This window comes from Phalaenopsis equestris, unplaced genomic scaffold (assembly GCF_001263595.1).
Source record: "Phalaenopsis equestris unplaced genomic scaffold, ASM126359v1 Scaffold000938, whole genome shotgun sequence".
Taxonomy (NCBI): domain Eukaryota; kingdom Viridiplantae; phylum Streptophyta; class Magnoliopsida; order Asparagales; family Orchidaceae; genus Phalaenopsis; species Phalaenopsis equestris.
In genome coordinates, this window is record NW_018165377.1 from 1,163,823 (window position 1) to 1,179,054 (window position 15,232).

At 34.9% G+C, this 15,232-nt stretch overlaps 1 protein-coding gene across 2 annotated transcripts; it reads left to right on the top strand.

The window, feature by feature from the left end:
* Positions 1-2,628: 2,628 nt before the first annotated feature.
* Positions 2,629-3,996, top strand: LOC110032416. Of its 2 annotated transcripts, none has more exons than XM_020736047.1 (2): positions 2,629-2,707; positions 2,795-3,971. In XM_020736047.1, exon 2 carries the CDS (start codon positions 2,865-2,867, stop codon positions 3,405-3,407), a length of 543 nt encoding a protein of 180 aa, XP_020591706.1. In that variant the 5' UTR covers positions 2,629-2,707; positions 2,795-2,864; the 3' UTR covers positions 3,408-3,971. The 2 variants fall into 2 exon arrangements, with proteins under 2 accessions (XP_020591706.1, XP_020591707.1); XM_020736048.1 differs by having other exon boundaries at positions 2,667-2,757; positions 2,848-3,996.
* Positions 3,997-15,232: the final 11,236 nt, after the last annotated feature.

Consider the following 15,232-nt stretch of genomic DNA (forward strand, 5'->3'; position numbering starts at 1 on the left):
CAAGCTCAAACCGAATATTAACAACTTAAAATTATGCGAAGTTAAGTTCAAACTAATATACTTGACTCAACCCTAGTTGTGGTCAGCGACTACAAAAGTCGAAATTTATTGTTGTGCTTTATGTGAAGAACATGCTCTGAAATTTCTTATTTTCTCCTCCCTCCTTAAGTGAAGAGAAAGAGTCTATTTATAGCATCTATGATGGAAGAATTTTTGTCTTTTGGCGAATAACTTCCTAAACCACCTGATAGGATAATTCTTATTGATCTTTGTCGATCATAGGGATTTTTTCAATAATTTAAGGGTTTTACTGATATCTAAATTAAGCGAAATTAGACACGTTGGACTCCTCTCGTTAAGACACTCAATTTGACTATAAATATGTTAGACTTTGAGTTCACTTGAATATTCACTTGATGACCCAAACCTTCAACGTGATTTAATTGTTTGATCTATACTTGATTGGACTTAGATCGAACCAATTTTTATATCATCGAATTCGTGTTGTCGAGACAGTCAGTTTGACAATATACTTGCTGAAATTGAGCCCTCGGTCTTGAATTTCAATACCAAACATTCCAAGATCATGCTCTTTGTGTCCTATAGCATGCCTATCATTAAAATGTCAAATCACACTTTAATTAAGTATTAAATCATTCATTATTTCATTCCTCAAAATATTATTTTGTATTACATATAAATCCATTGCCTAAAAAAAAAGTATCTCACAAATCATACTTATTATAAGTTATTAATCACAGCTTTAATTGATGCTGAAATTAATAGCATGACAATGAAGTGTTTTAGTAAATTAAAAAAAAAAAAATTACATGATGTAATTTGTTACAGACTTATTTGGGATTAATTTATTTTATTGTTTTATTTTTACTTTATTTTTCAAAATTATATTTATCTACTATATTTTTTATGTGTTGTTTATTTTTATTTTGAACTGAAATTTTAAAACAGTAATTATTTTAAGAACTCTTAAAATTAATTATCAACAAATATGTTTCATTTCAAGTCATAATATGAATTTAAGAAAAAAAAATAAAAATAAAAAATTATATTTATATTTAAATTTTAGGATTATTAAATTTTTTTTGCAGTTTAATTTAATCATTGATACATCTTCAAAAAAACTCTTCATTCGACAAGAATCTCGAGGGATTACACGAATCTCGAGAAAATTTTTTGGGCAATGAGAGTTCAAATCTTGACAAAAATTCATCAAGAAATTTAATTTCAGCAAACTTATAGTTAAACTGTCCGGCTCAATGATATAAAAATTAGTCTAATCTGAGTTAAATCAAGCCCAGATCAAGTCATTAAATCACTCTTGAAAGATTTCCGGACACATTTGGAAGGTCAAACAAATATCGAATCTGACAAAATTATAGTTGAATCGAGCGTCTCGACAAGTCGAATCCAACGAGCATAAGATTGCTCCATTATAACATCGTTAAGGCACTTAAATGTCTATCAAAAGCCGTCTGATTGAAGGAAGCTCTCAAGAACGTCTGATCAAAGTGGTTCATATTTTAACATTAATTGCACTCAGAACACTATAAATAGAGTCTTACTCCTCTCATGAGGGATGAGGCTTGAGCCTTGAGAGAAAACTTGAAGCTTCGAGAAGGAGCTGAAGTCCACAACCATTCCTACCATCGCCGATCGTCGACGACTGTTGTCGACCATCACCGATTGTCATCAACCAACGCCGACCTCCGTCAACCACCGCCAATCTTCGTCGACCACCTCCAATCTTCGTCGACCACCGCCGACCTCCGTCGCTACCGCCGACCGTTCTCGACCACCACCAACTGTCGTCGACACCCATCGATCTCCACCAACCACCGCCAACAACCACAAACAGCCGTCAAGCACTACTGTCATTGTTAACCACCACCGACCACTGTCGACAGCCGTCGATCACCACCAACCATCGTCAACCACCACTAACCAGACGCCGTCAGTCGACATTATGACCTGAAAAATCTAGTAATAATTTCTAGTTTTTGGGACAAGTGGGTTATTTAATCATCAATAAATAGTAAATTTTTACAACTGGGCCAGACCCCATGATTTTTTTTCATTTAAAGTTTTTCCACATGAAAAAACTCTAGTGTCATAAGTGATTATTTTGTTTCACATGAAATATATACTAAATTTTCGTGTAACAGTAAGACGATAATCCATTACTCTAACACCAAAAATTTTCTTGCACTCATCAATCATTAATATGAACTATTTGAATATCAACCTATTCCCAATTATAATATTTATATTTCTGATATTTCTATAATCTATTACATCATATTAATATTAAAAGTGCAGAAAAAAAAAATTCACAAAAGTGAATGATTCGTGCATAGCTTACATTCCCAGACTTTCATGTCATAATAATTAAAAATAATTACGTGCCGTATGAGGCAATATTAATGTAAATCGCATAATTTAAAAATCAAAATAATATAATGCCTCGTAATAATAATTATAATACATTTTACATGCAGATCACTCAATCCTTATCTAAAACATAAAATTAAATTTTATATTTATGCCCAAATAAAATTTCAATTAAATATTTAGATTTTTCGTTCTGTAAATACATAAGAAGTTGGTGGTCTGTTTGTAAATCTTTCTAACGATAAAAGCTAGGCGGAACTGCGGCTGTACGAATATACAGCTTCAGAGCTCCGGTGAGGTTAGGGTTTCCGGCGATCGTACCCTTCCGTTTGTTTTTCTTAATTTTTTGTAAGATTCAGCTTATTGATGTGGTTTTCAATCCTAGGTCTCCGATTCAGCTCTGAGATTGAAGATCGACGTTTGTGATTAATTGTCTAGGGTTTCAGGAGACAGCCATGAGAGTTCATCCGGCGCCGAAGAAGAGGAGCATCACATTCAGGTATGGAGTGAACGCGAGCTTCTCTGAAGCTGAGGCGATTCGTAGCCGGCAGAAGAAGCTCCGCCGCTTGCCCCACATATTCAGCAAGGTACTCGAGCTTCCCTTCAGAGCCGACGCTCATGTTTCCGTTGCTGAAGATCCTGATTGCTTCCGATTTGTCGCTTCTGCTATTGCCGGGTTCGATGGCGGCGTGCGTGCACACGCGATTCAGATCTATCCTGGGGTTATGAAGATTGTGATAAGGGAATCGGAAACTGGTAGTGGTGATGTTTCCGTCGACGATCTGGACGTGGAGGATCTTGAGCTGGACAGGTGGAGGTTCCGCCTGCCGCCGGAGACTCGGCCATCGCTTGCTACGGCGGAATATGCTGATGGAGAGCTCATCGTTATTGTTCCGAAGGGACCGGATTCTGATGATTCTGAACGCGAGGTGGAGGACGATGGATTGGGAGGCGATCTTATGGACAGCGACATTAATCGGCTTGTTCTTGTACAGTAATACTCTATCCCTCCCACAATCTCCCTCCTCTCTCTCTCTCTCTCTCTCTCTCCCCCTCTCTCTTTCGCTCTTTGTTTCTCGCTTCACCATCATGAGGCCATGAATTGGAACTCATGGGTAGTCTTATTTAACCTAATCGGAAACTAAAACGCTCTTTATTGTACATAAAATAAGGGCATGAAAAATCTGAGCTTGCTTTTGCATCAAATGCATTTAAATCTGAAGAAACATGCTCTAAAACCAGAACATATTAGAATTTCTTGCTCATCTAACTTTTCTGACCTGAATTGCTAATTTAAATCGAATTTAAGGACTGTTTGGTAATTGCTAGTTAGATTTAACCAGGGTTTGACATAAATAAATCCCATCAATCTTTCAAAAAAACCCCAAAATAAATCCTACAAATTTCTAAATCCCATTTTGCCTCCCTTTTTGGCCTAAATCCATATTTTTCTAAATCCTGTAATTCTGCGAATCCAAGGCATTTAGACCCATACAAGGGATGTCGATCGACGCCATTGCCATCGAGTTCCTGTAGCAGTTTCCCCTCATCTCCGAGAGTAATCATCTGGTGTGCTGAGGCAAAATTATATTTTTAAATAGTTTTAGAGATTTAACTATGTAATACATTAATTACTTATTCTGGATTTATGGGATTTACTAAATCTCCTTAGAATTAAATCCTATTTGCATCCAAACACTACTTTAAAGTATGTGATAAATTCATTTCCCATCAAAATTATCATTTTTCCAAGGCTTGCATTACAATCATTTTTACTTCATTATTATTATTATTATTTACATTGCAAAACTCTTATTTACAAATTTGTCTGTCTTTGTGGACTAACCAGCATCTTGAGAACCTTCTTTTGCTAGGAATTATCACTCCATCTGCAGAGAAATATTTGCGTACGTCGCTGCGTGCGTCGCTGCGTGCGTCAGGTAGGTTACAGGGAGCGTATTAAGGGTTATATCCGCATTATACTCCTTGTAACCTACAAATATATAAAAACAAAAACGTGAAACTTTCTAGTTACATGTAGGTGACAGGGAGATTATAGGGGATATAACACGGATATAACCCTCAATATCCTCCCTGTAACCAACCAGACTTACGCAGACAAATATTTCTCCTATCTTTAAGTGGGAAAACAAAATTGGGCAGAGTTCATTGATTTGATGGATAAAATTTTATATCATAATCATTTCAAAATAATATAGGAAGATTTGCATACATACCACTTGATTCTTTTTGAATTTACATATATGTCATCTTTTCTATGCAGGAAAGATGTATTTCATTTTTTAAAATTTACACTAGTGGTACTTTTGATGTGATATGAAAGATTTGGGTGGTATAAGGATAAAAAGAAAAAAATAATGTTTAGGTGTTAGATATGTGAAAAAATATTAGGTCAGGACCCTGAACGTAGAGCTACGTTTCGATTGCAATAGTTAGAAATATTACGTTGTGTTACAGGAATATTTCATATGTGTTATTTATAAAAAATAAAGTGTTATTCGAGTATTATATGATGTTATTCGATTATTTTGCTGTGTTATTATAATTTTCATCCGCGTTACTTGATTTGAGGTTGTGTTATTCGACATATTTCTCGTGTTATTTCAATTTCTACTATGTTACTAGAATAACACAGCCCTAAATCAAGTAATGCGGGGGAAAATTCTAATAACAGTTCAACCCTAAATCAACTAGCGCAGATGAATATTTCAATAACACTGCAAAATAATCGAATAACATCTTATAATATTTGAATAATACTTCATTTTTTATAAATAACGCAGATGAAATATTCTTATAACACAGCGGTATATTCCTAACTATTGCAATCCGAACGTTGCTCTACGCTCGAAATCCTGATGTATTATTTTTCCTAGATATGTAAATATATTAGAGTTTGGGTGATATGAATGTTAATGCCCCATAAATTGAATAGATAAAAACTCATTCCGATCAAATATTATTTATAATGTTATGTTTTATTCAATATTATCTTAGTTTTATAACCTTATCAAAAAAAGGTCAATGATTTTGACTTATTTTTAGTCATTAGACAACTTAATTTCTGAACTTCGGTTGATTTGGTCCTCATTTAAGGATTTCAATTTTGAATCCTTCTTAATTATTATACTAATTGTGCAAACTGTTTGTAATTTATACTAGGACATGAATGTTCTTTATAAATAGATTAATTACAAAAATACCAGTAAATGAAGCAGGTGGCGGCATCTGTTGAGAACTCCACCTTGCACAGGAATCACACATCTGTTTGGTTCTATACGAACAAACTGATGAGTAATTGAGCATATAACTTTTTGTTTATATTTCTTGATTTCAAACTTCTTTTCTGAATTTTATTTAAAAGTCTTTTTCAATAAAACCAAGCCAAATAATTCATTAATCAGGTTGAAACTGTAGAATATTTTTTCTTGTTCTTTAGGGACAATTACATACAGGAGAAAATATTGCATCAGGACTCCATGCGGAGTTCGATGAAATCACGTCACGTGGCGGTGATAGGAAAAAAAATAAAATTTGCCCGATAACACATGAATTTTCCTCCTGTGTTATTCATGTGTTATTGTGTTTTATTCAGGTGTTATTGTGTGTTATTCAAGTATTATTGATATGTTATTGTGTTATTATAACAACGAGAATATTTCTAAAATACAATAGCATCTTAATAACATATAATAACACTTGAATAATATGGAAGAACACAAGAGAGAATATTCCCTTGTATTACCTGTCGATTTTTTTTTTTATGTACTTCCACGTGGCGTGATTTCGTTGAACTCCGCACATAACTCTAGGTACGTACTGGTGATTTAATAATTTTTCTTACATACAAACCACCCGAAAATTGTTATTTACAAATCAAGCACTCTCTTATTATCAGTCTATCAAAATTTTTGGCAAAAATCCCTACCCATATTTTATCAAATTCTCAATAGCTTGAAATTTAAATACATCGGTTCGGTATTTCAAAAAAAATCTCCTGGGTGGTTAATTTGTAAATATATATTTTTTAACAACTAACTCCTTTTTAGCCTTAGAAATGGTTTCTGCAATAAATATTTTGTTTTATGGGTGATACTGATATCTAAATGACTATCCCCTATCAACTTATGCAAATCAAATTTTGTATTGGAAGATTTATATACATACCACTTAATTTCTATGTATTACATATTTAACACTTACATATCATAGAAATTAACTGCAATTTTAAATAAAAAAGTGATTTTTTTTTTCTTTATGTGATTTGAAAGTATTGGTGGTATAAATGCAAAAAAATAAAGTTTAGGCGTTAGATATGAAATATATAAGAATTGGGTGGTATGTATGTAAATTCCCCTTTTATCTATTTGTAATAAAATCTCAACTGATATTTTTAGAGTCGTTTGGGCATGTGCATGCATGAATTTTTATATGGAATGTTAAATTTATAAATATGCATAATTTTTGGTGGTAGATATGTAAATACACAAGAATTAGGTGGTATGAATGTAAATTCCCCCTATATTTTATTATCTCTTATCTTCTTGTCATCATGCTTTAATGTTATCATCACTCCAACTGAGTTGGAAGATGAGGTTTTTTAATATTCTTTATTTTATCTTATATTAAGCCTTATTAGACTTATTTTTTTCATTTAAATAAATAAAATGCATTATTTATTTTGAAATTTAAAAATCTCAAGAGAAGTCTTTATTTATTTATTTATTAAAATTGCATTTTAATATATTTTTAGATACTTAAAAAACCACATCCATAATTTTAAATTTGTAGAAGAATATTTGAAACTTTATTCATGTCCTTTAATTTTTTGACTATTAGCCATTCAATATGTGTAGAATTATTCAACATTTTTAGCTAGTAGCCATTCAATATGTGTAGAATTATTCAACATTTTTAGCTAGTTTTAAGAGAATGATATTAAGATTTCAAGAGCTTTGAAGGCAATGATGGCTTTATAATTCATGTACTTAAATTATAAAAAGAAAGTTTGGAAAAAATTTTGGGGATCAAATAATTTTGAAATGAATCCAACAAGTTTAAGATTGCTTAAGACATGCCATGAGAATTACGTTTGAGCATTTGATAGAATGATTCAAATTCATGCAATATTTACTGATAATATCATTTCAAAAATTTATAAATAGAATCCAACTTTTTTCATAAATTGGGGTTTGACTAGGAGCATTTGAGAATTCTCGAGCTCCACAATTACTAGATCTTAGTTGTGGTTCATCGCAACCAGGCCAGCATCATTGGCTGATGCAATGCCATCACCCAATTAGGCCATTGTCATTGTGTCGAACCCTTGTCATTGGGCTGTCGATGCCATTAGACAATTATCACCCAACAGACATCGAGCCACGACCGCCAAGACGGACCATTGATATTAGTTCATCGCCATTATGTCAGATCACCATCATCGGGTTGGAGCCACCATATCATCTTCACCCGACCAACACAAAGCTATCATTGCCACTGTCGAACCACCGTCATCGTCGTACCATAATCTGTCGACCGACTCCTAGCCACCATCTCACCATCATAACACCGTAGCAAATTGCTCCCACTGTCAGGCCATGCTAATCCAGCGGATGTCAGATGATATCGGGGCATCGTTGTGTGACATACTACAATCGCCGGGTTGTTCTCGCCACTAGAAAATTATCACATAATTGTTGCCGAGCCATCGTCCCCTCATTGGACATTGGGCAACTCTATTGTGTTGAACCACTGTCATCGAAGTGTTGCCACCAACCGTCACTCGGGCAATGCAAAGCCTTCATCACCATTGTCAGACCATTGTTGTCATTCTCATCATACTATCATTATCCTAACGCCCAACATCAGACCATTGACTTCATTGCCAGGTTGCCTCGACACAGGACCACCATCACCCGACCAAAACCAAGCCACTATTGTCACTATTTGATCACCACCGTCCGACCATCGTCATCGTTGTTAGGCTGCAATCGTTGGGCCACCAATACCATTTTCAGATCACCATTTCTTGATCATAGATCCTAACGCCCGACATCAAACCACCAACTTCATTATCAGGCTGACCCCAAGACCACTATCACTTGATCAATACTAAGACACCACTATCACCTTCAGATCACCATTGTCTGACCATCATCGTTGTCGTCAAGCTACTATTTTTGGACCACCAACACCATCGACATATCACCATCTCTCGATCATAGATATGCAAGATCACTGTCGTCGAACAATTGTTATGTTGGACGACCTTCACCAGACCACTGCTACACTTATGGTACACTATTGTCATTATCAAATCACTATCATCTAGTCACCATTGTTATCAGGGTACACAGTCATTGGCAAACTATTGTTTTAGTTATTTTTGAACTCAAAGTCATCCTCCTTTCTAATTATCGTCGTATAATTATTTTTTTCATTTAGCCCTCTTTCTTGGATCATCGATCTGATTCGGAGAAGAGGGGGGATTGGAAAAAAAAAAGAAAATAAGACGAAATTAGACAAACAAATTAAAAAGAACTCGAAGAATTTATGTAAGGTTATCCTCATGCAATAGGTCAAGAGTGTATGTCCAGAACGGATCAGATCAAAACACTTAGAAATACGTATCCACGAAGAAGTTTAACCAAAAAATCAAAATTATAAATTTTGTTGTGGGGTGGGTCAAGAGCAACTCTTAAAGGAACATATTACATTAGTTAATTACATATTGGGGAAACCTAAGAAAACTCTTGATAAAAGGAACCATGCTTAAATTTTGTAATAACTAGTGAAACATGTATATCAAAGGAATGGTTATCTCAATTAGGAGCATCTTGGTGCTTCCAAAGTCTATATCAAGCCAAAAAGATGGGGATGAATCCCTCACATCCTCAAATGGATGGTGGCCTGTAGATAAACAGAGCCTAGAAAATAATTGGGTCATATAAACTGAAATAAGAAGACGGATTAGATACCACTGAGTCAGTAACATATCTCAGAAAATCAGAAAAAAAATGACCAAACCTCGCATATACATGTCTGGGTCAAATTCTATACATAAATGCAAATTCAAATATATGGTATGGGACATAAGCAAATTAATTTTGGTCCTCGTCACATGGTTTCACACATCAAGCAACTGGAAATCTGTGCTCATATTATTTTTGATACAAACTCAATTCGAAGAACTCTATGCAAAATACATAGAAAAATATTCAAAATAAAAGACTTGGTTTGCAAGAAAACGGGTTATATACATGCAACAAGGTGAACCATGCTCGGCGGGAAGAGAGCATGGAGTTAGCTTTAATTATTAAACTCCTCTCTGATGGACATGACTCCCTGCAAAAAAACATGCCCCTAATATATCATTGCACACGTCTCAAACCCGGTGAACGCACAAAAACATCTCACAAAAAATGACTAGCTAAGGTGCAAACCAAGGAAAAAAAGTCAGGACATATGAAAAACCTAACTATGCCCTACTTTTATTTAGCAAGCATGTAAAATAAGGTGGCCTAACACATAAATCTATATATGAGCAAAAGCATCACTAAGCCTCAATGTATGTTTTTAATGGGGTCGTCATCCCGAGCCCATCTTAAGGATCCATGAATTCAAATATGTTTCATTAGAATGAAGATTTTATGCAAGTAAAAGCTTTAAAAGATTCGGCCTTACATATGGCCTAAGCTATATATACATTAGTTTTAAATTAAGTTTTAAAATGTGATGAATATATGCAATAAGTTCTAAGAAAAGAAAAACTTGAGTGACACATGTTAGACCTCTTAGAACTTTAGCACAAACAAACACACGTTGATCGTGATGCGCTAATTCACATTGCTCATTGAGATATTCTTACGAACATTGCTCATTAAGGCTTCATGATAAATAATGGGTCACTCATTTAATGAGGTCGATTTGCCATCAAGATAAGCTAAGTAATGCACATGCAAAATGCGAAGTGACTTAGCATACCGTGATCACTCTATCGAGGTGTGAGCAATCAAGAACGATATGTCTACAGACTAAACCCAACGTGACTGCTCTATCGAAGTGTGAACAATCACATCAGAAGTCAAACGACTATTCAAATATGAGTGTCATGCTAGTTGGGCACTCACATCTAACCATGTGTGTGAATACATATGACTTGCACATTTGGCGTGGTCGCACGAGGTAAGCGACCACCCAAGAATAAAACAAACAAGATCATACAAGAATTTAGTCATATGAGGAAAAAATGAATGTAAATATATAATTGAGGATATCCCAACATGATTGTATACAAGGTGATTTCAACCCAAGATGTGGATATACAAGTTGTTCAAGTGCAAGTGCAAAAAGCTGCACTCAAAGGGCATGTAATTTGGGTGCATCGGGTACAGGAAACTCTATGAGAGTTTGCTTCTCACCCAAGAGGCAACTCGAATGCTCATGCAAATGACAAACAAATACAACTCAACATACATGAATGATATTGAGTTTGGTTGCACTGGCTATACGAGACCCTAAGGGAAATTACATCTTTCTCGAGGAGCAACCAAAAGTGCACATGCAAATGACAATTACAATAAGGGCACGACATGCAACACACACATATGATATGAACATGAATATGTCCCGACAATTACAATTGATGTCGTGGGTGTTAGGTGGTATGTCTCTTGCTAGGTGAAAGTCATATGCCTAAGTGAACAAACATTATGCACTAGATAGGTTCACAAGCTAGGTGATGTGACCCACACTAGATGATATAATGTGCAATGTCTAGAGTAGTTCTAGGTGGCGCCCTATGAGAGGGGTAGCATAACTCTTATAAGAAGAGTTATACATTAGATAGGCCTTGTGTGTTGGCTAACCCCTCAAGTGAATATGCAAGTATCTAGTCACGCACATATTGGTAAATATTTAAATGAAGAGACACCAAATACAAATGTATGTGCTCAATAAGATGCTACACACACAATGAATGCATAGGCATCAAGCCAAAGTATGCGTCTTCACACAAAAGAAAAATATAAACACCAATTTAAAAGTTTTTTTCATACATTCAAAAAGGTAGCCACTAAACCAAATATGCTTTCACATACTAAATCAAAATATTCACATATCAAAGTATAATTTATCACATTCGCTTTTACATTCAAATCACATGCAGCAAATAAATTATATATTTTCATGCATATTTCAAACATAACATTGCTTGCATAACACATAATATTGTGTGTGTCATTTTAAAAGATCATGTCATGATATGAACCATATACCAAATGCTCATGCAAACAAAATGAACACATGCGAGGTATGATACAGGGCACTTTCAACAACAAATCAAACCTCTCCTAACGGTCTCACATGGATCTAGGGGTTGGTGACGGCGAGATGTAGCAAGAGGTAGTGGAGAGATCAAAGGGTTCTCCACTCTCTAAGCTCAAGAAGATTCACCCTTTTCATCAAAAAGGGTGGAATTTCAAAAATCAAATGTCGGATTACTATAGTCCTGAATATTGTAGGATCACAGTCTAGGGATAAAGTAAAATACTCATGGATTCGTAGGGAAGCATCGAAAAGCCCTCTTAACCTAGGGCTTTTGCTAACATCAGCTTGAGCCTATTTTCTCTAGCACAAAGCCTAAGTGGTTTGCTAGAAAGAAACTAAACCAAGTTTAAGAGGCTTTCAACTTTGCAATGTTTAATGTCGCACAGCCTTTGTTTCCTCTAGCCTCTTTTCCTTGCCAAGATGATCATGGCCTCTCTTCTTCAAGGGCGAGTTTTTTTTTGTGCCTGAGTTGTTCGTTGAAATTCGTATGGATTCCTTGGACCATGTGAGACTCAAAATGAATAGAATATGGTCCCAAACATCAAAATGTTCATTAAACATGAGACAAATTAAAAATTGATGTCAACCATTGGTGATCACTTATGGGCACGATCACAATAGAACAAACCCTAGTTTTTTGCCTAAAGCGTCCCTTGAAGTTTTTGTGGATTCCTCAAGTGATGGGAAACTACGTATGAACGTAATACGGTCCCATATCATTCGAAAGTGCATCCCACACATGTGACACAAAAATTGATGCCAACAACCATCATCGCCTAACAAATGGAGATGATGTTATCACAATTGTCTGGCCATTGTAGCCATCAAACCATTGTCATCCAGCTAATGGTGTTGAACCCTTAACATAGTCTTCGGGCCGCTATCGTATAACAAAAGGTGTTCACTGCCAATGTCATCTTTATCGAATTACCATCTCCCAGACAATATTGCTACCATACCAACATCACATGACCACAATGTTGGACCACATCCGTTGCAACTGGATCACCATCGTCTTGCCAACGTCATAGTTGTCGTTATCATAACCTCGTTTAAAATAAACGAGCCTGACTATGAAATTTTAAATAAAACTTGGGCTCACAACTGACCCAAGCCCGCTTTGACTAGTCAAAGTCCAAATAAGCCCAATCGCGACAACCCCAACCTGCCCAATACCTTAATATACGTAAATTTATAATCAAATTTATGTGCAACTCTATGACACTCCTATCGCCACTATTGCTTGGCCTAAGTTGCAGTCGTTGTCAGACCACTAGTGCCTAACTGTTGTAACCAGACAACCTATGCCACAGTTGTTATTGTAGTTGCCAGACCACTACCAGCTTCGTCAGTTCACCCTCCCGTCCCTCACAATCATCAAAAGACCATCGCTAGGGGTTTACCCAACATGCCAACACGATTCAAACTCGACTCGAAAAAATTCGGGCTGATTCGCATTTTTGAGTCAAGTTCAGGTTAAATAATTTGACCCGTTTTATTATTTGGGTCGGGTTCGGGTTGACACGATTAGAATAAGACCTTAACCCAACCTGTCGGCCCAAATTAACATCCTTAGGTGTCAAAAATTGACCCGACCTAAAAAAAATCTGGGTTCGAGTTGACCCAATATTTTTCAAGTTAGGTTGATGAAATAATTCCATGTCTTAGGTCGAACCCGAACTGATCTCCAGCCGACCTAAATTGACACCCCTAATCGTCGCCCATACTCGCTCTCTCTCTCTCTCTCTCTCTCTCTCTCTCTCTCTATATATATATATATATATATATATATATAGAACATTTATGAGATTAAATTATTGTTATTTTTATTCATTAAAACCTAAGAAAAATTATTCAAGAAAATGAGTGTCTATTTGGGGGCGACTACAACTTATTAAATAATTTGTTGTTAAGCTTATTAAAAATAATCTGTTGATGAGCAAGGTACGGTGGCGATTATAAATTTTTATTTTTTTTGAAAAAACCAGACCACTATCAGAAAGCTGCAACAACACCTAGATAATTGCGGTGTAAAAACGTTGTTTTTAGCATTTTCTAAACGCATAAGTTGTCAAAACACAGTTTAGGGTAAGATAACATAAGCATATAAATTACAAAGTGAAATTTACCATTTTCATGCATGGTAAGATAACATATGCTTATAAATTAAAGTTAAGAGATAAATATATAAGAATTGAGTTGTATGTACGTAATTCTTCCTTTTTCAGAAGTGAAATACATATTTTTATGTGCAAATCTATAACACCAATTTTATAAATGAAATTTCAGGTGTTAGATATATAAATACATGACTTGTGCGGCATGCATGTAAACTTCCCAAATTTGGGCCATTTGCACACATAGCACACAATTATTATACATTTACATTTATAATATCTAAATATTCATATTTACATGCATGCCGCCCAAAATTTTGACAATCACATAAAAAATTTCACTATCACTAACTTTTTAAAATGAAATATTCTTTTTCATATAAAATTTTTTAATGCCAAATTCTTTTAAATTCCCTTAAAATAATTTTCAAAATAACATTACAAGATAAAATGTAATGTTTAGGTGTTAGACATGTAGATACATAAGTGGACGGTGTGTATGTAAATAGGGGTGTAAACGAACCAAAAAGAACAAACAAATGTATAATTAGATTCGAACACGAACGAACACATCACTGTTCGTGTTTGGTTCAACTAACCGAACGAAAAAAAATTTGTTCGCATTCGTCTCGTTTACTTATCGAAGGAATCGAACACAAACTCATTGACGAACCAAACTCAAACGTTTCACAGACAACGAGCTTTTTTGACAGCCCTATATGTAAATGCCAATAAATAAATAAATAAATAAAATAAAATAATACTACTTGTCTTATCAATACCCAATTCAATTTAAACCAAATCTAATTCTAGCATAAAAATCTTCAGTCCGTGTATAAACAACCAGAAGCATAGCAGCACCAGTTATGGTCAGGCAATAAACAGGACACGACAAATAGCCATATATCTCATTCGGACTCTCTCAAAACACTAAGAATGCACATTTGCAAAGCAAAATTCCGCGCGAATCGAGCCTATAATAATTACATACAGAGCACTACAAACATTTTATTTACAAAACTAACACCTCTGAGTTTTTTTTTTTTTTTTTTTTTTTGGGTACTATAAACAGATGCATTTACATGTGTCGTGATCAAACTAAGAAAAATCTGAGTGAAATTTCTCGTGAATTTTGATATTCGAGTGAGAATTTGAAAAAATAAATGAAAGAGGGTGCTAGATTCATAAATAATGATGTTTCAAGTGCTGTGCATGTAATGGCAAAATAAGAATAGCATATGTAAATGTAACGCAAACGAAAGATGTGGGTTGAACGGCCATACAAGGAAAACACAATCTGCAATTGCTATTCAGGCAATTTTCATAGTACCAAGAACAAAACAATCATTTTCAGCTGG

Coding starts and splice junctions, on each gene's coding strand:
- LOC110032416 (XM_020736047.1), top strand. CDS start 2,865: ATGAGAGTTCATCCGGCGCCGAAGAAGAGGAGCATCACATTCAGGTAT.